At 45.6% G+C, this 25,865-nt stretch overlaps 1 protein-coding gene across 1 annotated transcript in view; it reads right to left on the bottom strand.

The window, feature by feature from the left end:
• The window catches only part of LOC115577859 (GDNF family receptor alpha-2-like), a 148,213-nt gene that overhangs the window by 35,072 nt on the left and 87,276 nt on the right, over positions 1 to 25,865 (bottom strand). The window contains exons 3-4 of the mRNA XM_030410742.1: positions 22,076 to 22,153; positions 658 to 857 (exon numbers count right to left, since the gene is read on the bottom strand). Coding sequence (XP_030266602.1) covers positions 658 to 857; positions 22,076 to 22,153 — 278 coding nt within the window. The remainder of the gene's footprint in view (positions 1 to 657; positions 858 to 22,075; positions 22,154 to 25,865) is intronic.

Raw genomic sequence — 25,865 nt, 5'->3', positions numbered from 1 at the left:
GAAGAAAGATGTATAAAGTCTTCTGATGCTCATGTCAGCTAATATGTGATGTCACTGAGTGGTTCAGTTGCATTGTGGGTAATGTAGGCACTAGGTTTGTAACAGGAAGATTAACAGTTTGAGTGAAAAACATCTAAATCTCACCACTGTTTATATTTCTGTTGTAATTATTATTAACATCATTTTAACTTAAATATTAAAATCTTAGAAACTGAATTTGATAATCATGTTTTTATTTGTTTGTTTGTTAAAAACCACCAGAAATCTGACGGATCTGAAGAGATCAGCATCACATTATCATCTGTGTTGTTTTGTTCACAACACGGTTCAAGAAAAATACTTAAAAATAATGTCCAAACTTAAAGTTAAAGCTCCTGTTTGTAAGATGGTAAAACTGACGCTTTGGGTTACCCAACTCGTCAGATACTGACGCTCTCAGGTGGTGGCCGACCCGACCTACAATCCTAAAGCGTCAGTATCTGACGAGTTGGGAAACCCAAAGCGTCAGTTTTACCTTCTTACAAACAGGAGCTTTAAAGAAGAAATAAACTCTGCAGTATTTCACCAACATTTCCTCAGACTGAACGTGTTTCTTGTGTCTGGTATCTGAGATAAAACATAAATATCAAGAAGATAAAAAGATATTTGTGCACCGACCTTCTGACATCTTTTCCGACTGCACGGCTCCTGATTGGCCACAGAGGGCTGAGGGGGCGTGGCCTTGCTGCAGATAGAGTTGTAGGCCGATCGGAGGCGTTTACACGTCTCGTTGAGGTTGCACGCCTTGGCCGCGTCCAGACAGGGGTTACAGGGTTTCCCCGCCTCGGAGCAGGGGCTCATCTTCGACAGAGACGAATCTGAACCAAAGAGAAGAAAAGATCCAATCACATCGCGGTCAGAGACAGAATCTGAGCTGTCAGAGGAGGGAAATGTCTGGGTCCAACATTAATGGAAAAAGATAATTGAACATTTTCATTTTCTGCAGTATGAACCGGGAGTCAAACACAATCCTTTCCAAACATCACAATTACAGAGCGAGCAGACTTCAATCAATCAGAATCAATTTAAAAACTATTTCTGAGATATGAAATAAATGTTTTTCAAGGACGAGACGCTGTTACATGTCGCGATTCATCAGCAGACAAAGAGAACCGTCAGGAGCTCACGCTGCTCCGACCATCGAGTCACAACAACACGCGTGACGGAGAACTGACGGCGTCACGCAGCGGGAGACTAAACTACACCACCAGAACTCTGCAGAGGATCGGTTCTGGATGTTTCACACACTGATACGTGTCATCATGTCCGTGTGGAGGCATGAAGCAGGATGAGATCAGACTTTATTGATGTGGGAGTTTGTTAAGTTTAAGATCTACAGACACTGCCAGACCACCTCCACCCTGCTGGAGAAACCAGCCGAGACCAGCACCAAAACCAGCACCAGGTGCTGGTTTTGGTGCTGGTCTAGGCTGGTTTCTCCAGCAGGGTGTGGACGTCCCATCAGCAGCAGACGAGCATGAGCAGAAGTTACCTGCAGGTTTCTACACCTGTCAGTCTGAACCTGGGCTGACACCAAGGTGAGCAGCGTCGCGACACCAGTTGAGCCGATACCGAACCAGTACCCTCTGCCCGGCTCGGCCCGGATACTGCTGAGGGAACACACAGCTGTTGGCTGAACATCAGGCAGGACGGAGGTGTGTGCAGTGTCAGTACTTCTCAAACAGAACCCTGCGGTTCCACCTTTAAACTTTATTATTTGTGTTGAGTACTAATTAGCAGATGTTAGCATGCTATCATGCCTGTGAGCATCATCGTCTCAGTCCAGTTTAGAGTTTGGTTCTGACAGGAACAGAACAGGTCTGGTTCTGTCTGTCCCTCTCTGCTATGTGAGGAACATCACAGTCTCTGATTGGTGGATGCAGCAGGAGCATTTCCTGCAGGATGTTTCTGGAAAATCTAATATTTTCTGCATGAACAGATTTTGCAGGCGACTTGTGAAAAATGACTTCACATTATGACTCATTTATCCACAGTGAGCTTGAAATGATCTTAAAGCTGCCAGAAAATATCAACATTTCCATTTCACATGCAAACATGTTGACCAGCAGCAGCAGCAGTGTGTGTGTGTGTGTGTGTGTGTGTGTGTGTGTGTGTGTGTGTGAAGCACCGCCTCTTCAGACCTGAGATGATATCTGCCGCCTTCACAGACGGTCAGAGTGAACAGAAAGTAGGAAGAGCTCCTCGTGCACTAAGTGCATCTCTGACGGAGGCGAAGGTGCTGCACAGATCTCAGTACATGTGTGAATGTCACATCACTGTGTCAAGTGTGAACACGTGTGTGTGTGTGTGTGTGTGTGTGTGAACCCACTAAAGTCCAACACATCCAATTACACAAGTCTAATGGAAAAGACAACTGTAACCTCGGCCTGTGAAAGCTCTTTAACGTGTGGCGTGACGGCTGCAGTCTCATCCAGCATAATGCAGATTTTATTAGTAACATAGCAACAAGTGCAGAGAGACGTCCTCTGCAGCCTGGAGGAGGCTGAGACCACAGTGACACTGTCAGGAAGTCACTTCATCTGCGTTCACTGTGTTCAGACATGCTAATAAAACGTTGGTATAATCTCTGGAAACAGGAAGAGAACGTGATGTAGCTGAGGCTGGATTATTATCTCCGTTATATTCAAACTCTGAGATTCTGAAGGTTCAGCCCTTTTTACACAGCCTCTCTGCATTATCTCCGGAGCGGTGGTTCACCAAATCTCCGCCGTACCGCCGTGTGATTCAAACAGAAAGCCGGCGCTGCGGCTCCTAAAGAGGCGTGACGGTACATGTCATGATGATGACGTTGGTGTTTCCCAGGTGTTCCCCCTGTTAATCTAAACCCGCGGACAGTTTATAATCATATAGATGCTGTTATAATGTGTAGTGATTGAGATCCTGACCCACCAAACATCCTGGAAGGTGATGGAGTTCCTTTTTTCGCGCTAAATTACATAATTACATAATCACCATCAGTAAACAGGACGTAGTCTGACTCTGTCACTCGCGGGGACGGAGGCTGTTTTCTGGGGGAAAGTTCCCTGAAGTCTCAGTCAGGAGGGCTGACGGTCGCAGTGATTTATTTTCATCACAAACACTCGGTGAGTGAAAGTTTTTTGCCGGTGACAGACGCTGTTTTTCGGGCAGAAATGTGAGGAAGAGTCAGGTGGACCGACAGGAGGACGGACAGGAGGACAGTCAGGAGGACGGACAGGAGGACGGACAGGAGGACGGACAGGAGGACGGACAGGAGGACAGACAGCAGGACAGACAGGAGGACAGTCAGGAGGACAGTCAGGAGGACAGACAGCAGGACGGACAGGAGGACGGACAGGAGGACGGACAGGAGGACGGACAGGAGGACAGACAGCAGGACAGACAGGAGGACAGTCAGGAGGACAGACAGCAGGACAGACAGGAGGACGGACAGGAGGACGGACAGGAGGACGGACAGGAGGACAGACAGCAGGACAGACAGGAGGACAGTCAGGAGGACAGTCAGGAGGACAGACAGCAGGACGGACAGGAGGACGGACAGGAGGACGGACAGGAGGACAGACAGCAGGACAGACAGGCGGACAGACGCTTCTCCACGTACAGCTGTGGTATTTGTTTTCCTCATATAAGTTTCCAAAGACAGTTACAGTTACTACGTTACTGTTGTTCGGTCCTGTAACGTTCCTTTGTGGGACATTTCTCTGTATTTAGTTGAGTGAAGGACCTGTGCAGTTATCAGACTGTCAGACCGACACGCCCTCGCTCCGCGCCTCCGGATTATCCGTTCACACTGGGACGGCTCACCAATAATGCGGCCCTGATACTACCTCCAGAGGCGGATCAGCGCCGGAGAGAAATTTCCCCCCTCTCCGCATCTGAAACTTTCACACAGAGGAGGATACGGAGAATAGGTGCAGGATCCCTGCATGCAAACAGCAGTGAGAAAGAGGATGCACAGACAACTGAGACACTCTGATACTGAAGGAAACAGGACAAATTATCAGGCAGATTCTGTCTGAATTCATGATGACGTCCTCACTGACTGACAGTCAAATTATGGGTCATAGTGGCTGAAAATATTGGACATTTGTCTGTTGACTGAAACATGCAGGTCGGTCTTTCTATCGCTCTGATGGATGAACTGTGTGTCAGAGAGAGACGGGGTGACGGAGAGGCCGCAGCTGTCAGCACCTCGTCTGTGATGTCACATGTAATTAAATATGAGACCACTACAATTAACGCCTGTGTGCATGTTTGTAGCGTCAGTCTGTTCACTGATGCTGCTTCTCCTGCAGATAACCTTGAGCACACACACACACACACACTCAGTACTCTGTATGTATGAGTTTAAGATGAGAGCGACTGTAGAGTATTTTATTATCGCTGACAAACTCTCCTCCAGTGAAACACATTTTTCTTCACATTCAAACATCTACTGGCAGTCCCACACACACACACACACACACACACACACACACACACACACACAGCCCTGAGCTGTGCAGATAAACAGTGGTGTATCAGTGTGTTTCCAGTAAAAGGCTGATTTGGTATCGAGGCGTTGTTACTGAATGAAACCAGGCACTGTTTTCTCCTCTGGTGACACAATCAGCCTCCTTCTTCTTCTTCTTCTTCTTCTTCTTCTTCTTCTTCTTCTTCTTCTGGCAGTCAGAACTGTTCTGCCAGGCCTTTATAATGATGTTTGACACAGACGATATGTCCACATGTCTTCCATCATCTCCGTCAGGACAACATGGTGGATAACAGACATGCTGTAGAGAAGTCGACAGGAGATAATGTTTGCAGTTTACATTCCTACAGTACAGCACGCGTCATATATCTAATTATATTTATTTTTTATTTTATTATATTCTAATGACATGTACAGCGCTGTGCTGCGTGTCAGGAGGTGTTACAGCTGCCAAGCCAGAGACCACCGGAAACAACAAGTCAACATTAGTAAGAATGAAATAACTCAATATTTTATTAACGAGACCTCCAGACATGTTCAGCCAAACCTGATCTTTACTCACCATAACACTGTTTTTACTGACTAATTTATCCAGAGCATGAGCACAGTGCTGTCACAATATACAATTTAAACTTAAACCTAAAGAAATGTAAAGTTTTACCATATCTGTGGTTTGTTAAATATGTATACTGTCAACACTAAAGCTTGTTTATGCTCATATGTTGAATCTACACGTGTTGTTGGACTCTCGCTTGCAGAATGAATCATACAAACTCTGGAGATCCTCTGACTGACCATCACAGGACATCATCACCTGGAGAGTTAGCTGTATTAGCTGTGTTAGCTGTGTTCGCTCTGTTAGCTCTGTTAGCTGTGTTAGCTCTGTTAGCTGTGTTAGCTCTGTTAGCTGTGTTAGCTGTGTTAGCTCTGTTAGCTGTGTTAGCTGTGTTAGCTCTGTTAGCTGTGTTAGCTGTGTTAGCTGTGTTAGCTCTGTTAGCTCTGTTAGCTGTGTTAGCTCTGTTAGCTGTGTTAGCTCTGTTAGCTGTGTTAGCTGTGTTAGCTCTGTTAGCTCTGTTAGCTGTGTTAGCTGTGTTAGCTGTGTTAGCTCTGTTAGCTGTGTTAGCTCTGTTAGCTCTGTTAGCTATGTTAGCTCTGTTAGCTCTGTTAGCTTGTGTTGCTGCTTCTCTTCATTCCTTTTCCTCCTGTTTATTTAAGTGAGGCGGGTCAGAGGCTGTAAATTGGTTTCTTTGTTTTTGTTCAGTCGTATTTGTTTCCACTTCCTAGTCAGATGAGTTTTTTATGTTATTTCTGGCCTTTGTCCTCCTGAATTCAATTCTCAGCTCCATTTGTTTGAAAGCACAAACAAATAAACTCCTCGGCTGGTGAATCTCAGCCGTCCGTCTCTGCGGCTGTTTGAGACTGGAGGATGATGAGAAATGTTCAGTCGCTCAGCTCGTCCTAGAAAACACATAAACGACTTTCCTGCGTTCAGCTCGTTGTTTGATGTTTTGTACGTCGTCCTGTGCTGCTGATAAGAACCAAAAACATCACAACCTGAAAGACTTTGGACGTTATCTTTTTACCATCTTCTGCCTTTATTATTGTTCCTCCACATAAACAATATTACATCCCAAAATGACCCATAATATCCATTTCTATGCAGATGACACAGCGCTGTGCATTTGGCTAAATCAACATTACAATGTGCTTTTCAACACTTCACGTAACATTTCTGCAGAAGAGGAGATACAGCAAAGGAAGCTTTACTCTGAACAGTCCATCATCCCACTTCACACCACTCTGAACCCAACAACCCCAGAGGTGGAAATATCTGGGAAATGATTTCGACAACAGCCTCACTTTTCAGCAGCACCTGGAGCTCCAGAAACTAAAGATAAAATGAGTTTCTAATATCAGAGGAAGCTTCTGCGTCCTGAGGGAGCTGATGTAACACAGCTGCCCTTTTCTATGGAGATCCTCTTTATTCTCCTCCATGTAGTTTCATCAGAATCACCGCTTTGCGTTTCCTTACAGGAGACAAATACTGTCTTTGCACTGTGGACTCCAGTCACCTGGTCGTCACTGACAACAGCAAGAACACAACATTATTATTTATAAAGGTCTGCGACAGAAGCCGGCTGACATTTAAACATTTAAAACCACAGCAGCGACTGGAGTCTGAACATGGACCCATTAGAGGACGACGTGTCTCATCCCACTTCCTGATTTCTAAACTTTTAAACTGTGATTGAATGTATAGATGGTTTAAACTTGAATAAAAAGTTCTGAAAACATCAACTATATCCTGACTGGCTCGTGATTGTCATAATAAACTGATGATTACATGTCAGAGCTCAGCTGGTATCATTGTGGGCTTTGAGTGAAGGACAAGCAAAGCTTTAAAACACATTTCTCAGAGAAATCTAGACAGTTTATCTGCACTTAACTCTGCTGACCTCAACAGTGAACCTGATACTGTACACGGTGTTACTGCCACTCACGACTACATTTGTTGGTTTTTCAGTTGCTCATCCTGCAGCAGAACGACGTCTGTTGGTGCATTTAAAGAAATGTTGTACTGTGCTCATCGTGTTTCAGTTAAATATGCAGGAATATCTCCACATTCTCATTCTGAGTGAACTACAGGCTCATTCTCTCCCTCTGCACATCCAAACACAGACTTTGAAGTCGGTACAGTGAGAGAACAAGCAGGATTTAACTGCACTGGCCCAGAAAGCTAAATGAAAGGCGCTCGGCACCGCTGAGGTTTCTGCAGCACTTGTTATGCACAACATACGACGATGTGTTCGGGGGCGGACAGGAAACATGAGCTTCATGCACATGCATAAACTCTCAAGCCTTTAGGTGTTTCCTGCCTTATGGCTGTATTAAGGCAGGAAACAGTGAGATGAGCGCGCTGGCTCTCTGAGGAGCAGCTCGCACCTCCTCACATCGCAGCGTATTGATTCAGTGAAGTCAAACAGACTTCACACTCGGCTTAACGCTCGCAGCGGCTCTGCCGAGTCTGCAGCAGCTCTTAATGACCGCAGATTAAAACCTTCACAGGAACTCCGGCTGCTCTCGTCTCTGCAGGTTAATGAAGTCCGTCAGCTCAGAGTTCACTTTGTTTAACGTTCCAGCGTCCTGAAACTCAAACTACACAAACAACTCAAATGAAAAGAGATGAGATGATGATTGAGATGATTTACTGACATGAACTCTGGTTTTAGATCAGTTATGTTAGCAGCAACAACCACAAACAGGCAGAGAGAAGCTCAGGGCTCAATATACTTATTATATATACAGAACATTAGCTGTCATAGTATTAATAAACTGAATGCTTCACACCAACACGACAACAACAGATGACAAAAAGACTCGCCTGTTTCTGAACATTTAACTCTTCGCTCTGCAGCCGTTTGACCAAAATCCATCAATCTGACATGTGATTAAAGTGATTAAAGTTCACGTCCAGACAGATGAGCTGAGTTCCACCTGATGATTTATTCCCTTTCTGTACTCAGACATCTCTGGTCTAAAGCCAGCTGGAGGTAAAGGTGCGTTTCATTGGATCTCCTGTTTCTATAACTCGCAGCAGCGAGTCAGAATCATGGGATGAAACGTGACGTAATCAGGAGGTCGCTCAGCCATCACAGAATATTTTAGCTAATGAGCAACAGCTTGAACCAGGTCAGCCTCTGACTGAGCTCAGCACTCAGCAGAGACTCTGGTTCTGGTTCTGGTTCACCCGACAGTGGAGGTCAGCTCCGGATCAGTGCTGCAGTCAGGCTGATTAATAGGAGTGAGGATGGATCTCCTCCCGTCGGTCATCATTCAGTTCTGCTCTGTTTTCTCTGCATCACTCTCATTGGCTGTTCAGCCTTTGAGCCTGTTTCTGTCTATCCAATGATGTCATCCAGCAGTGACTTTATTAGCAAGTGTCCTGAAGAAACGCTGCGTCATCCAGTTTCACTGTCTGACAGATGATTACAGACCAACACGTCCTGGTGGTGCAGAGTGAACTAACTATCTAGTGTTTGTGAGGCGACGCGACAGTCAGACTGTGTCACCAGTTCGTCCTTAATGTTTATTTGATGCGTCTGAGTCCTTCAGTGACTCTTTAATTTCCCTGAAACAACACCAGCTGTGAGCACACACAGGAAGCCGTCCTCATGAATTAAGAATCAGTGCGGAGGAAAACGTATTTGCTTCATCATCAGAGACCAAACCCGGACAGACGTGTGGACCCATCAGGACTCAGGTTCAACATCCAGACCGTCCTCACCGAGCCGTCTCACACACACTCGTTAACCGCTCACAGCTGAACCGCTAATTGTGTGTTGACTCAAGCTGAATACATCAACGTCTTCAAACACACACCACTGATGTTTCCACCGGCGTCGCTCTCACTGTTTAACCTCCTCGACCTGAGGCACCTCCTCTCATCTCTCAGCTCCCTCCTCCCCCTCTCTCCCCCCCCCCGCCTCTTTAATGCATCGCCTGGCTCGCACTACCTCACCGCAGATAGTAGAAGAAGAAGAAGCAGCAATAGGAGAGCAGCGTTTGAAAGGGAACAGATATATATAGAGAGAAAGAGAGCAAGTATCCGGGGCAGGAGAGCGGGCCAATTAGAGAGTTGCCCTCGGTCGTCCTGTTATCTTTCTCACACACAACCTCAACAGGATCAACACACAAAGCTCTGCCCTGGGGTGTACGCACACACACACACACACACACACACACACACACACTCTCACACACACACACACACACACACAAACCACTCACTCACATGTTTTATTAAAACAGTGTGTGCTCCAGCGTCCGTTCTCCATCACACACACACACACACATATACACTTATATATATATATATATACACACACCGCTGAGACATGATCTAACAAGGTCAAAAGCAGAACTGGAGGGAGGAAGTGGGCGTGAGAGGGAGCGAGGGGCTGCATGGAAGGAAAAGAGGCCGGGTTGTGACAGGGAGGGAAAATGAATCAAATGAAGGAAGACGTGAGGAGCGGCTGAAGGCGGTGAGGGAGGGTAGACGCTCGCTGTGGCCGGCAGCCGGCTGCAGACTGAAGAGCTGCAGTCCAGCAGGAAGACGCTCCAAACAAACAGTGACGTCCGTCTCACTCCACCTCAACACATCGGACTCGTTCCTGTGATGTTGGAGTGGAGCTGCTCAGATTTCCCTCCTCAGCGTGTGTCAGAGAACGACTGTGTGAATAAAGATTTCTGTCCCGACCTTATAAACTCTCCCAGTGTTACAGCTGAGGTCTGTGCAGAGCTGCAGGTTGGTGTGTTCTGCAGAGAGTGGACTTTCATGCAGATCTGAGGGGATACCTGTCTGCACACAGCTGCTACCTGCAGCTCGGGTTGAAGCAGTTTAGTAATAACCCCACACGGCAGATGGTCCGACCCATCTGGGAAGGATCCGCTCAGAACTGTTGGGAAAAGGGCCGGTGCTTCCAGAAACCGCTTGGCAGGTGATTTGAGCGAACCATCTGTCTGTCACCGTCTATCACGGGCCAACGTCAACCAATCAGATCAACAGTAGAGCTCGACTGCCAGGTGAGCCGGGTGACAAAATCAACCTTACTGGAGTGAAAACATCTTTTGCTTCCACTCTCTGCTCTCTGTTTACATTCAAACCTGTTCTGCCTGAAACATTAGCATGGAAATGTATAAAAACTGATATTGCAGGTTCTTATTAAAGAAGCAATATGTGAGAATTTGAATTCAATTATAAACATAATGTGAAGAAATAACAGTATCCATGTTCTGTGAAGGAAGAAGAGATTTCTACTAAAGTGCTACATGCTAATGAGCTAGCCCCAGGCCCGCTAGCATTGTCAACACTAACAGTCCCCTGGAGGTCAGGCTAGCTGCACAGCTGTCCAAGCTAACAAGCTAGCAGTACTTACACTCATGGATGTATGTAAATAATACAGTTAGCAACAGTTAGCAAACCGTTATTCTGCTGATACGCTGCCTCAATTTGTTGGTAGTATGAATTCAAGGTGGTCAGTTCTTACGTATTGCACCTTTAACGTATATGCACACAGCTGAGGAACATTCATGCCATCTGACGGACCTCGATGTCAGCAGGTTACCACCTGCAGGAAAACGTTTGACCTGTGAAATCCTTTGTTTCAGATGATGTCAGCGTCCCACACTGTATGACAAACTCAACACTACCAACAACCAAGACAAGGACGTACATGACTTGATGATGAAGATGGTGATGTAACAACAATATTGAAGTTTGTTTCCCAAAAGTTAAAAGCCACATTTATGACTTTTCACTAGATGGTCTAAGAAATATAACATAACTGCATGAAGCTGAAACTGCATTCAAACTGCATAATGTAGCAGCAGGCTAATCCTAATCCAAATACTAATCCAAATCCTAATCCAGGAGCTAATCCTAATCGAGCCCATTAAAGTGAAAATCAAATAGCTTTTCACACATTTTCCATAAGTTTGTGTCTAAAATCTGACCTCAGACCAACAAACTGCAGCTTCATGTCGACAGTGAGAATGAAACACGTGTTAAATCAGCAGCAGAGACGATGTTTCAGGAGACAGTCGAGGTTTTAACCAGATGAAGACTCAGAACTTCTTCATGTGTTTTTCTTTGTCTGTACAAAAGAGCTGCTGCTGAACTCTTTACACTGTTTACCTGCTGTGAACCCAAAGAGCCTGAAGTGTGTCCACACAACAAAGATTCAACATTTTGTTTCATTGTGGTTACGGAGACGAGATCTTTTTACAAACTTTAAGTTCAACAAATTTAATAGAAACGGTTTCATTTTCTTCATCCGCTCGGAAAGAAATGGAACTCATCAACTCGTCATCAATGAAATTAAACTTCATAAACTCCCTCGTGCTACACAACAGAACATATATATAGTCACTAATATATATATTTTTCTGTCTCAGGATGATTATGAGCAGCAACAAGATGGTGATGATGTTGTGGTCGACATCTTTATGTCAACACAGAGTCCACCTTAGACGGGTCTGTGTAAAGACCTGACGGAGACGGGTCTGCGTAAAGACCTGATGGAGACGGGTCTGTGTAAAGACCTGATGGAGACGGGTCTGCGTAAAGACCTGATGGAGACGGGTCTGCGTAAAGACGTGATGGAGACGGGTCTGTGTAAAGACGTGATGGAGACGGGTAAGTGTAAAGACGTGATGGAGACGGGTAAGTGTAAAGACGTGATGGAGACGGGTAAGTGTAAAGACGTGATGGAGACGGGTCTGTGTAAAGACGTGACGGAGACGGGTCTGTGTAAAGACGTGATGGAGACGGGTCAGTGTAAAGACCTGATGGAGACGGGTCTGTGTAAAGACGTGATGGAGACGGGTCTGTGTAAAGACGTGATGGAGACGGGTCTGTGTAAAGACGTGATGGAGACGGGTCTGTGTAAAGACCTGATGGAGACGGGTCTGTAAAGACGTGATGGAGACGGGTCTGCGTAAATACGTGATGAGACGGGTCTGTGTAAAGACCTGATGGAGACGGGTCTGTAAAGACGTGATGGAGACGGGTCTGCGTAAAGACGTGATGGAGACGGGTCTGTGTAAAGACCTGATGGAGACGGGTCTGTAAAGACGTGATGGAGATGGGTCTGTGTAAAGACGTGATGAGACGGGTCTGTGTAAAGACGTGACGGGGACGGGTCTGTGAAAAGACGTGATGGAGACGGGTCTGCGTAAAGACGTGATGGAGACGGGTCTGTGTAAAGACGTGATGGAGACGGGTCTGTGTAAAGACGTGATGGAGACGGGTAAGTGTAAAGACCTGATGGAGACGGGTCTGTGTAAAGACCTGATGGAGACGGGTCTGCGTAAAGACCTGATGGAGACGGGTCTGTGTAAAGACGTGATGGAGACGGGTCTGTGTAAAGACGTGATGGAGACGGGTCTGCGTAAAGACCTGATGGAGACGGGTCTGCGTAAAGACCTGATGGAGACGGGTCTGCGTAAAGACCTGATGGAGACGGGTCTGCGTAAAGACCTGATGGAGACGGGTCTGTGTAAAGACGTGATGGAGACGGGTAAGTGTAAAGACCTGATGGAGACGGGTCTGTGTAAAGACCTGATGGAGACGGGTCTGCGTAAAGACCTGATGGAGACGGGTCTGTGTAAAGACGTGATGGAGACGGGTCTGCGTAAAGACGTGATGGAGACGGGTCTGTGTAAAGACGTGATGGAGACGGGTCTGCGTAAAGACGTGATGGAGACGGGTCTGCGTAAAGACGTGATGGAGACGGGTCTGCGTAAAGACCTGATGGAGACGGGTCTGCGTAAGACCTGATGGAGACGGGTCTGCGTAAAGACCTGATGGAGACGGGTCTGCGTAAAGACCTGATGGAGACGGGTCTGCGTAAAGACCTGATGGAGACGGGTCTGTGTAAAGACGTGATGGAGACGGGTCTGTGTAAAGACGTGATGGAGACGGGTCTGTGTAAAGACCTGATGGAGACGGGTCTGTGTAAAGACCTGATGGAGACGGGTCTGTAAGACGTGATGGAGACGGGTCTGCGTAAAGACGTGATGGAGACGGGTCTGCGTAAAGACGTGATGGAGACGGGTCTGCGTAAAGACGTGATGGAGACGGGTCTGCGTAAAGACCTGATGGAGACGGGTCTGCGTAAAGACGTGATGGAGACGGGTCTGCGTAAAGACGTGATGGAGACGGGTCTGCGTAAAGACCTGATGGAGACGGGTCTGCGTAAAGACGTGATGGAGACGGGTCTGCGTAAAGACCTGATGGAGACGGGTCTGCGTAAAGACCTGATGGAGACGGGTCTGCGTAAAGACGTGATGGAGACGGGTCTGCGTAAAGACCTGATGGAGACGGGTCTGCGTAAAGACCTGATGGAGACGGGTCTGCGTAAAGACCTGATGGAGACGGGTCTGCGTAAAGACCTGATGGAGACGGGTCTGCGTAAAGACCTGATGGAGACGGGTCTGCGTAAAGACGTGATGGAGACGGGTCTGCGTAAAGACGTGACGGGGACGGGTCTGTGTAAAGACGTGATGGAGACGGGTCTGCGTAAAGACGTGATGGAGACGGGTCTGCGTAGAGACGTGATGGAGACGGGTCTGCGTAGAGACGTGATGGAGACGGGTCTGCGTAAAGACGTGATGGAGACGGGTCTGCGTAAAGACGTGATGGAGACGGGTCTGCGTACAGACGTGATGGAGACGGGTCTGCGTAAAGACCTGATGGAGACGGGTCTGCGTAAAGACCTGATGGAGACGGGTCTGCGTAAAGACCTGACGGAGACGGGTCTGCGTAAAGATGTGACGGAGACGGGTCTGTGTGGACACGACAGTCTCTTTTGTCCTCTCTCTGTGATCAGCGAGCAGCAGATTAGGACGATCCTCCTGATTAAAGTCTGGTGTGTCCACAGATCCTGAATCTGTTCTTACACAGTATTAAACCGTCTGAATGTTTCATCTGATTGTGAGAGCAGCGTGAAATACAAGAAAACACACAATCACACAAAGAAAATGTTGATTTCTCAGAATCTGCAGGACACACACACACACACACACACACACACACACACACAGATGAAGCTGTGTCAGGAGGAAGCGTCTTACTGTTTGCTCCCCTGTGGATAGATTATCTACTCTCCTCTGCTTTCTGCTTTTTCAGGCTCTCGTCTCACATTTCCTCTTCACCTTTCTCCTCTTTTCTTGTTTCGTCCTCACTCAGCTCCTCTCCTGTTTCCTCCTCCCCTCCCTCACTTCTGTCCTTCTATCCTCCCTTTTTTTCTCCTCTCTTCTTTCTTGTCCTCTTATCTCCAACCTCTCCTCTCCCGTCTGAAGCGCTGCAGCCTCACAGATCCTCATTTGATCATGTCGGAGCAGATATCGCAGATGGGACTGTGAAGTCCGGCTGCAGCCTCGGCGAGACAGAGTCGGGCTTTGAACAGACGGGCTGAATGAAACAAGATGGCCTCTGCTCTCAGGCTGAAAGCACAGCGAGGCTCTAATGGATGCAGATTTGATGGAGAGCTAAAAAGGATGAAGACGGAGACGAGGATGAGGAAGAAGGGCCATTTATTTGGATCAGAGAGGTGATGAGCAGGATCATCAGCTGTGGAGTGATTGTGTCTGAAGGGTCGGAGGACACAAACAACATGCTAATGATTTCAGGTCGTCTTCTGGGTGAATATCAACTCGGTCCGTTTGCATCTTCGGCCTCTCGTGACATCACATGAAAACAGTTCTGATTAACTCTATACAGACAGAAGAATCAGAGCCGTGCATCTTTTTCACAGTCCAGGTTAATTCACCACAATCAGCTGATGTGCAGCGCTGCGTTGTGTTCACTCACTGCAGCTTTTACATCGTTCTCACAGTTTAATATCGCAGCAGTGTGAAGACACAACATGTAAAATCCTTTAACATTAAAACAGACTGACTACGGTTTAACAGATCGTTAAACGGCAGCAAACAGACAAAGATCATCTGATGCTCAGATCTGTAATTAATTGATCAGGTGATTAACTTGAGCGTCAAACAATGAAGTTAGCATGCTAACCAGCTAGTCTGTTAGCCCAGTTCACTACTGAGTCTAATAAGTCAACAACATAAACTCATAAATGTGAAGAAAGAAAATATTTTGACTCCTATTTTTATTAAACAGAAAAAAAACAACCGTCCACCGTCTGAACTCAAGTTTCTGTCTCTGACTGAACTCAGACCAGTTTAATCTGCTCATTAACTCATCAGCAGACTCACTTCACTCAGTCAGAGTCACCAGAACAGTTCTGTTTTGTCTCCACAGTCTCCTCTGGTTCGGTCCAAACAAATCTTCAGTTCACAGTAACATGAAGATATTCTGTCTCTACATGCTGATGATGTCAGACTCTCTCTCTCTGTCCTCTCCTGATGTGTCTTCTCGTCCCCGGAGTCACAGTCCTGGTCAGAGCCGCTGTAAATCACCTCTGTAGAGTAAATCACCTCTGTAGAGTAAATCACATCTGTACTGTAAATCACCTCTGCACTGTAAATCACCTCTGTAGAGTAAATCACCTCTGTAGAGTAAAACACCTCTGTACTGTAAACCACCTCTGTACTGTAAATCACCTCTGTAGAGTAAATCACCTCTGTACTGTAAATCACCTCCATAGTGTAAATCACCTCTGTAGAGTAAATCACCTCTGTACTGTAAATCACCTCTGCACTGTAAATCACCTCTGTAGAGTAAATCACCTCTGTAGAGTAAATCACCTCTGTACTGTAAACCACCTCTGTACTGTAAATCACCTCTGTAGAGTAAATCACCTCTGTACTGTAAATCACCTCCATAGTGTAAATCACCTCTGCACTGTAAATCACCTCTGTAGAGTAAATCACCTCTGTAGAGTAAATCACCTCTGCACTGTAAATCACCTCTGTACTGTAAATCACCTCTGTAGAGTAAATCACCTCTGTACTGTAAATCACCTCCATAGTGTAAATCACCTCTGTACTGTAAATCACCTCTGCACTGTAAATCACCTCTGCAGTGTAAATCACCTCCATAGTGTAAATCACCTCTGTACTGTAAATCACCTCTGCACTGTAAATCACCTCTGTAGAGTAAATAACCTCTGTAGAGTAAATCACCTCTGTACTGTAAATCACCTCTGTAGAGTAAATCACCTCTGTACTGTAAATCACCTCTGTACTGTAAACCACCTCTGTAGAGTAAATCACCTCTGTACTGTAAATCACCTCCATAGTGTAAATCACCTCTGTACTGTAAATCACCTCTGCACTGTAAATCACCTCTGCAGTGTAAATCACCTCCATAGTGTAAATCACCTCCATAGTGTAAATCACCTCTGTACTGTAAATCACCTCTGTACTGTAAATCACCTCTGTAGAGTAAATTACCTCTGTAGTGTAAATCACCTCCATAGTGTAAATCACCTCTGTACTGTAAATCACCTCTGCACTGTAAATCACCTCCATAGTGTAAATCACCTCTGTAGTGTAAATCACCTCCATAGTGTTAATCACCTCTGTACTGTAAATCACCTCTGTACTGTAAATTACCTCTGCACTGTAAATCACCTCTGTAGTGTAAATCACCTCCATAGTGTAAATCACCTCTGTACTGTAAATCACCTCTGCACTGTAAATCACCTCTGTACTGTAAATCACCTCTGTAGAGTAAATTACCTCTGTAGTGTAAATCACCTCCATAGTGTAAATCACCTCTGTACTGTAAATCACCTCTGCACTGTAAATCACCTCCGTAGTGTAAATCACCTCTGTAGTGTAAATCACCTCCATAGTGTTAATCACCTCTGTACTGTAAATCACCTCTGTACTGTAAATTACCTCTGCACTGTAAATCACCTCTGTAGTGTAAATCACCTCCATAGTGTAAATCACCTCTGTACTGTAAATCACCTCTGCACTGTAAATCACCTCTGTACTGTAAATCACCTCTGTACTGTAAATCACCTCTGTAGTGTTAATCACCTCTGTACTGTAAATCACCTCTGTAGTGTAAATCACCTCTGCACTGTAAATCACCTCTGTAGTGTAAATCACCTCCATAGTGTAAATCACCTCTGTAGTGTTAATCACCTCTGTACTGTAAATCACCTCTGTACTGTAAATCACCTCTGTACTGTAAATCACCTCTGTAGAGTAAATCACCTCTGTAGTGTAAATCACCTCTGTAGTGTAAATCACCTCTGCAGTGTAAATCACCTCTGCAGTGTAAATTACCTCTGTAGTGTAAATCACCTCTGTAGAGTTAATCACCTCTGTACTGTAAATCACCTCTGTAGTGTAAATCACCTCTGTAGTGTAAATCACCTCTGTACTGTAAATCACCTCTGTAGTGTAAATCACCTCTGTACTGTAAATCACCTCTGTAGAGTTAATCACCTCTGTACTGTAAATCACCTCTGTAGTGTAAATCACCTCTGTACTGTAAATCACCTCTGTACTGTAAATCACCTCTGCACTGTAAATCATCTCTGTAGTGTAAATCACCTCTGCAGTGTAAATCACCTCTGCAGTGTAAATCACCTCTGTAGAGTAAATCACCTCTGTAGTGTAAATCACCTCTGCACTGTAAATCACCTCTGTAGTGTAAATCACCTCTGCAGTGTAAATCATCTCTGTAGTGTAAATCACCTCTGCAGTGTAAATCACCTCTGTACTGTAAATCACCTCTGCACTGTAAATCACCTCTGTAGTGTAAATCACCTCTGTAGTGTAAATCACCTCTGTTCTGTAAATCACCTCTGTAGTGAGTCGTCTGTCTTCACACTGACCTCAGTCGCTCTCAGAGTTCAGTCCAGTCTGCTATCTAGGCGTCTACACCGGGAGACCCCTGTGATCCAGACAAACTCTCAGTCCACGACGAACTGAGCCATCAGCTAACGGTAGCTAGCTACAGCCACGGACAGTTAGCACAAGAAGCAGCATTTGTCGGTTCCTCTGCTGATTCGCTGCCCGCTGTGTGTTCGGAGCTACCCTTAAATTCTGTCCATATTCTACAGATTAAACCTTTAAAACTCGGAGGCAGATAAGTTTCGAGTCTGCACAGTTCACTACTTCTGCAACTCGCTTTGTCACAAACACACACACACACACACACACACACACACACACACACCCAGCTCCATATTCACAAACACTCTGTCACGCCTCGCCTTCCCCTCCAATCAATTTGCGACACTCTTGTCTGAAACATACTTTAATGTTCCAGCGCTCTTTCTTCTGCCACTGCTATTTAACACACTTGTGTATTATCCTCTTATCTCCCCCTCCCTCCTCGCTCCCTCCATCTTGTTTCCTCTTTATCTGCTCAGAGCACTCGCAGCCTCTCTGACGGTGGATCTTCACATCATGCTTCCAGATTCCAGTAGACAGGTGATTTTGAGAGACGCGGACACAGTGCAAACAGCTTTAACAGACAGCACTGACTGCTGGGAAACACCACACACACACACACACACACACACACACACACACACACACACACACACACACCCTTAATCCTGCACATATATAAGTATACGTGTGAAGATTGATGTCATGTTTTCAGCAATGTTATAGGTCGCACATTGGAAATAATTGAAATGTTACACACCACCTGCACCACTGCACACTCCACCTGTGTGTGTGTGTGTGTGTGTGTGTGTGTGTGTGTGTTTGTGTGAGATAGGAAGGGAACGTGCTTTTGAAGTTGCATTGGTTGCAGCTCTCCTGCTTTGAACATGTTTGTACTTGTGTTGTGTTAATCTGAGAGAGCACAACCCAATTTACGGAGCTGCGAGTCTATTTCACAGCTGTTTGACCACACGCACACACACACCCACAGAGAGTGTAAATGACGGTGTATCGCTCGGGGCTCCTGACATTTAAACACTCCTCAGAATTGCGTGTGAAGCGGACACACAGTCGGAGAAAGAGCGAGCGCGTTGTGCAGCAGCTCTAATGCAGTATGACCAATCAGTGAGCTGCTGATGGAGTGATGCGGCGAGGACGACGTGCTGAAACTGAACATCAGCTCACAATTTACATTTCATGTCTCCCAGGAATGTTTGTGTTTGTGTGTAATATGTTCATGTATGAGGCTGATGTGCAGCACGTGTCTCAGGTGAGGCGGCACAGATTTATACCAACATATTGAATATTCCATTATCAGGTAAATGATCGTTGCTCTTTCAATATAGAGCAAGGTAGTTTCTAGTCTGAAAACAAAGAGTTAAATGTCTGAAGTCAGGTCTGAAAGGTCCATGACATCAAATTAAATCATTAAGCTCCCACAATTTAAAGGTGCAGTATGTAAGATCTGGCCACTGGTCACATCATACTCAAAACAACCAGGGGTTAACATTCTACCAGAGGAAATGCTAACTGCTGCTAATGATTAGCTGCGTTGGCCGTGCAGCTAGAGTACTGCGGGAGTGTTGGTGCTACACTGCTAGCTTTGGACCGGGGCAAGCCAAAGCTAGCAGGTTAGCATGCTAACTTCATACATGTTACTTCACATTCTGTTGATCACTGTAGTGATTCTTACATATCACACCTTTAAAGGTGGAATATGGAATATGAGCTGAATGCCGCCATCTAGTGTCTCAAGATCGTAGTCGCGACAACAAAAAGGTAATTCCAGCGGTCGGGTTGCCAGGTTTGGACAGGGCAGGAGGATTGAGCCGCCTCCGTTTCCTCCGTTTACTGGGTGTGGAGGTCGATGGGTCACGATCAGTATTCTCATATCTAGGATCAACGTGATATAATGAAAATAAGTATCGCAGAGGAGTTTGACCGACAGGTAACGTTAGCTAAGTTAGCAAACGAGTTAGCTTACCGATCCAGGAGAAAGTTCGCCATATCCGCGTGCGTTTTGATGCCGTGGAAATCCTTTACCTGAGTCCATCGAGCGTATGCTTCACCGATATTAACTCTGGTTTTTGCTCTTCTCCGGTCACTCAGCTGCTGGGACAGATAACGCACCGTTCGCTGGGGCTCTGAAGAGCTTGCAGACTCCGCCATTTTACCCAGTGTCAGCCGAGCTGTGCCGAGGTTGCGAAATTGGCAGCCCGCAATGCCGGCCGCTATGTGGCTGGTACGATGTAAACAGGAAGTCATTGTCGAACCCGTCAAAATTTCTTAAATTACTTATTTCAGACTAAATATAATTTTTCAAGGAAACGCATTACTTTTAATCTGCGCCCCTCTAAACGCCCCGTGGATGTATTATTTTTGAAAAAATATAGCTTTTAATAAGCATATTACATATTCAACCTTTAATCATGAAGCTCTTGATGTGTTGACAACAGTTAGCGGTTGCTAACGAGTGTCTGAATGAGACTACAGAGGTTGTCGGGGACATTAAACGTCCTCACAGCGAACACGGAGACTCATCCACTCACTAGTCCGTCTTTACGGGCCACTTTAGTTACACACTGTTCTAACTCTGACTTTACAACTTGTATATTGATCAGTTTGTAGAAAACCTGGATAGTAATTGTGCAGTAAGACTCTTAGTGGTGGTGACGTTTCAGTCATGTGACCGTGATGTCGTCTGTCTGTAGCCTAGCATTAGCTTCTTACTGCTACACAGTTAATTGTAGTAGTAGTATTGTCCAGAAATAAACCACACGTGCTTCATGTTATCACAGCCGCCAGAATAACATGTTGGTATTAAACATCACTGATACAATAAGTTTACCAATAAGTCTCGTATCAGGTTCAGGTATCAGGAGATCATCACTGAGGTGGCGTCGCTCTACAATATCTGCATTTTTGATGTGCGCCGTATAAATGAACAGTTTTCTACGTTCTTACTTGAAAGTCTTTGCTTCACACAGAGATCCTGTCTGAGTTTTTGTCTGTCAGTTGTTCAGATTTCGTCGTCTGACCACATCAGGGGGATTTCAGCTCACATGTGGAAACAGTGACACTCAGGAACTGAAGGCCCGTCATGATGTCCTGTTCTCCGTCGAGGGCCCGGCTCAGACCGGACCTCGTCACCTCAAAGAGTCTGAGTGTTTGAAAGCGTCAGGGACTCGTCTCTGTGATTTCTTTGATGCGTCTGTGTTCCCACATGTTCACAACAGATCTGTGACTTTACAAACACTGTCACCGCTGATCACACGGCGCTCTGAGAACAGACGCTGTCAGCGACCTCGAGACGGCCGAGCTCTGGAGACGACCGGCTCAAACAGTCAGTCACAGACGACGGATCAAAGTTTGGACTAGCGCAGCGGCGAGGAAACAAAGTCCAGCTGTTAGACTCTGAGAAGACTTTATGAAGAGATGATGAAACTCAAAACTCTCTGACATCATCAAGAGACATACAAACAACTCTTCCTCTCAAACACCAGGTGAGCAGAACGAACCTGCTGCACCTGAACGCCTCAGTCACACCTCGTCTTATCAATCCATCTTCTGCCGATCAATAGAATGAAAACCCAGCTGCTGATCTCTGGTCAGCAGTTTAATAATCAAACATGATGACACTCATAGCTCAACGTTGACTCCGCCCTCCAAACACAGTGTCCAACACCAGTTCAGATGACATCACCATGACATCACTCTGACATCATCATTTCCTCCTGCAGAGCCTCAGTCTGACCCTCCTGTCTAACGAAGGTGTGTGTGTGTGTGTGTGTGTGTGTGTGGACGTGGACGATAAGTCGATAATGAAATGAATGGAGGTTATCTCTCTCTGACCAGCGTGCAGAGGCACAGGAGGATTCTGGACGGAAAACAGGTTCTCATGAAAGGACCGCTTCACACACACACCAAACACACACACACAGACACACACACACACACGTTATTACAAAGACAAGCATTCACAGATGGAGCGAGCGGGTCGAGCTGCTCACTTCATCTTAATCAGCGGGGGAGCTGCGAGGATTTGTATTCTTGTTGGTAATCCCCCGACACATCCAGAGACCATCGCTCACTGCTGCTGCAACCTTGATAAGTGTGTGTTAGTCTGTGCAATCTCCCGCAACACACACACACACACACACACACACACACACACGGCAGCAGTACCTGAGATGATGGAGGCGTGTCGGAACTCCTCTGAGAAGTGGATCGGCTCGTAGGGAGACGTCTCGTAGAACTCTTCCCCTGAAAGACAACAAACACAGGAAGTGTTCACACAAACACACAAACACACAAACACACAACATCAGGCTGTCTGTGGTTCTGTTTCATTTCAGCTCTAAAAACACTCTGGAGACAGAAAGAAAACGATTACAGCAGGAGGCGTTCTGAATGTCTGAGACTGTTTATCATGAGAACACCTCCTGCTGAACAGTGAGGAGGAGATGCTCCCTCTGCACCTCCTCCTCAGTGTTCAGCAGGAGGTGCAGAGGGAGCACCTCCTCCTCAGTGTTCAGCAGGAGGTGCAGAGGGGAGCACCTCCTCCTCAGTGTTCAGCAGGAGGTGCAGAGGGAGCAGCTCCTCCTCAGTGTTCAACAGGAGGTGCAGAGGGAGCAGCTCCTCCTCGGTGTTCAGCAGGAGGTGCAGAGGGAGCATCTCCTCCTCGGTGTTCAACAGGAGGTGCAGAGGGAGCACCTCCTCCTCGGTGTTCAGCAGGAGGTGCAGAGGGAGCACCTCCTCCTCGGTGTTCAGCAGGAGGTGCAGAGGGACAGTGTCGTGACAGGAGGTGCAGGTGTCGTTTAAACAGGACTCAGTTATCACACTTTGAACCTCGACTGAGTCCAAACTCCTCCTGAGCACTGAGCCTGAGCACTGAGCCTGAGCACTGAGCCTGAGCACTGAGCACTGAGCACTGAGCCTGAGCCTGAGCACTGAGTCTGAGCACTGAGCCTGAGCACTGAGCCTGAGCACACCGACACAGAGACACATTTAAAGATTCACTGTGAGAGAATCTCCACGCTCTGAAGTTTCTTCAGAACCGCAGAGATCCAGAATCATCATCGTCTGCTGATCCACGTCCTCGCTGCCAACAGGAGCTGACGGCCAGCGAGACGAGACGAAAACAAACACATGAAACTGAAGATCCAAGAACATGAGGAGATTATCTCAGAACAGACGAGTCCAAGAAACATGATTCATGTTGCAGCATCTGTATTTGTAGTATGAAGCTCAACATGTTTCCATTCAGTCCTGCTGACTGAATAACAATATTATCATAATCTCAGTCATTATGTGCTGCAGAGCGTCAGAGGAGCAGATCTCCATCACTGACCCTGACAGTCATATCATCTCCAGATCTGTCCTGCAGTCTGTCACCAGCCGAGTGCTTCCTCTGCCTTGATGGTAAATAAATCAGATATGAGTGTCGGAGGTGAAGAGAGTCTGAACCACACACACACACACACACAACACACACCACCACACACAGAAGATCACCGTCAGATAATCAGGTGAAGTCACAAACAAAAGATCTTGACTGGATTATTCCACCATGTTATCACATGTTATTAACATGATAATGAAGATCGTCTCCACTGATTATCAGTCTGGGAGAATAAATCCCTGATGCATCTTTTCTATCAGTCATGGCCCATAAACACCATCTGTATGTCATATTGTATATATCTAAAGCTCAGACAGGTTGTTCATGTCGACACTGTGGTCATTCTGTCTGTTAACGCTCGTGTCGTCGAAGCTTCGGCCGCTCAGAGTTTGAACGTCGACTCGTAAAAGCTGCGACTGGAACTCCCAGTGAAGCGGAAACAGGCACGAGAATCTAATGAGCTCAATTTGTGCGATAGCTGAGACGCCACGCATCACTTCAGATCAGCCTCACGTCGTTTCCACTCAGACTCAGCTCGACTGAGCCGCTCGGAAAATTATGATTCTGTAGATATCTACAGAAAGACAGAAACCGCCTGTGAAGGGTGAGCTGCAGTCAGAACATCACCTATCGTTTATCGTGAGGTACAAACATCGACGGTTATCTGTTCTCTGAAATTATAACAGTGTGTGTTCCTGTTTCAGTCGGCATGCTGTGTTTGTGTCTGTTGTTCATGTGACTTTAAGTAAACAAACATTTGTGCAGTTTGAGCTTCGAGAACGTGAAACAAAACTTGGAAGTTTAAAGTTTAAATCTACGACAGAAATCCAGGTTGTGGTGGAGTTCAGTGTTGTCAGTGTGGGTGACAGTGAGGCTGCTGGTTCTGTTCAGTGTAGAACCTGTGGGAGTGGAACAGGGTCACTCACATCCGGGCTTTAAAAGAACATTTTGGGGGAAAAGTGACAAAAACATGTGAAAATGATTGTGCACAGGTCACAGGTCTGTGTTTCGGTTCTGATCCGTGGTTTAACCCTTGTGCCCTCCTTAAAAAAAACTTCCTCTAACCACCTTCGTGGCAAAAATGTACACGCACAAAATCTGCTATAAAATACTCATACATCAATATTTTTTTCTGCTTTTTTTTTTGCTTGAATCCCATAACCAACTTGTTCCCTGATCAAAATGATCAAATATTTAATAATTTTCAGGATTTTAACCCTTTAAAATGCCAGTTTGATTATTTGAATTATCAATTATATTTTAAAAAAAAAACACAAAAAATGTATTATTTTCTATATAATAAGTAGTAGGCTGATGGGGCTTTGGTGGTGATTAGAGTCTTTGATATGTCAAAGATTACCAACAAAATTGATTTGATTGCATCAGTATTTTTTATGTAGTAACATAACATAATATAACTGGCAAAAATACAAGAATTTCATGCATCGGCCTACAATGGGAAAATGGTCGAATCTGGTGAAATACATCAAAAATGTCAAATATCACTAGTTTTCTTCAAAATGGCATGCTGACATTACAGAATTCATGGTTTTATACTGTAATGGTAGTGAGATTAAAACATGTGGTTTTAATGCAAGTCAATGGGGCATTTTTTGCCACGAAGGTGGTTAGAGGGAGTATCTGTTACTACATAAAATATACTAATGCAATCAAATCAATTTTGTTGGTAATCTTTGATATATCAAAGACTCTAATCACCACTAAAGCCCCATCAGCCTACTACTTATTATATGGAAAATAATACATTTTTTGTGTTTTTTTTAAGATAAATAATTAGTAATTCAAATAATAAAACTGGCATTTAAAGGGTTAAAATCCTGAAAATTATTGAATATTTGATCATTTTGATCAGGGAACAAGTTGGTTAAGGGATTCAAGCAAAAAAAAAGCAGAAAAAAATATCGATGTATGAGTATTTTATAGCAGATTTTGTGCGTGTACATTTTTGCCACGAAGGTGGTTAGAGGGTGCAAAATGCATTACAGGAAAATAAAAGACATGTAAGAGTAAAAGACACTGGATTTCAAAAATTTGACTAAAAAGAAGAGTTCCTACAAAAATCCATGCCACAAGCTGTAACACAGCCAAAATGATCGCTAAATCAAAAAAAAAAGTTGAGAAAAATGTACAAAAATGCCCGAGGAAGGCACAAGGGTTAAATTCTGTGCGATAACACATAAAACCTCGTCCATGTTGCTCCCACAGTCCAACCTGATGCACATGAACACACCAAAGTGGTAAAGATTGACTTCTGAACCATCTGAGGAGCATGTGGACCGGGTCCAGCACCGGTCGGGCTTCGCTGATACTCTGGGGACAGTCAACTGTGGATAGAAAACCTCACCAGCTTTTGTCTTCAGAACAATAAAGGTTTGGATAAAAATGTAGAACATAGAACATACACTACCGGGCCCAGAACACCGGGTCTTCACACTTCTGCAGCTACAGGAACAAGAAACAAGCGCTCCACTCGCCTCCACCCACAGAACCGCCTCCACCCACAGAACCAGCTCCACCCACAGAACCAGCTCCACCCACAGAACCGCCTCCACC

This window comes from Sparus aurata, unplaced genomic scaffold (genome assembly GCF_900880675.1).
Source record: "Sparus aurata unplaced genomic scaffold, fSpaAur1.1, whole genome shotgun sequence".
NCBI classification, from domain to species: Eukaryota; Metazoa; Chordata; class Actinopteri; order Spariformes; family Sparidae; genus Sparus; species Sparus aurata.
This window is presented reverse-complemented; position numbering and strand designations above follow the sequence as displayed.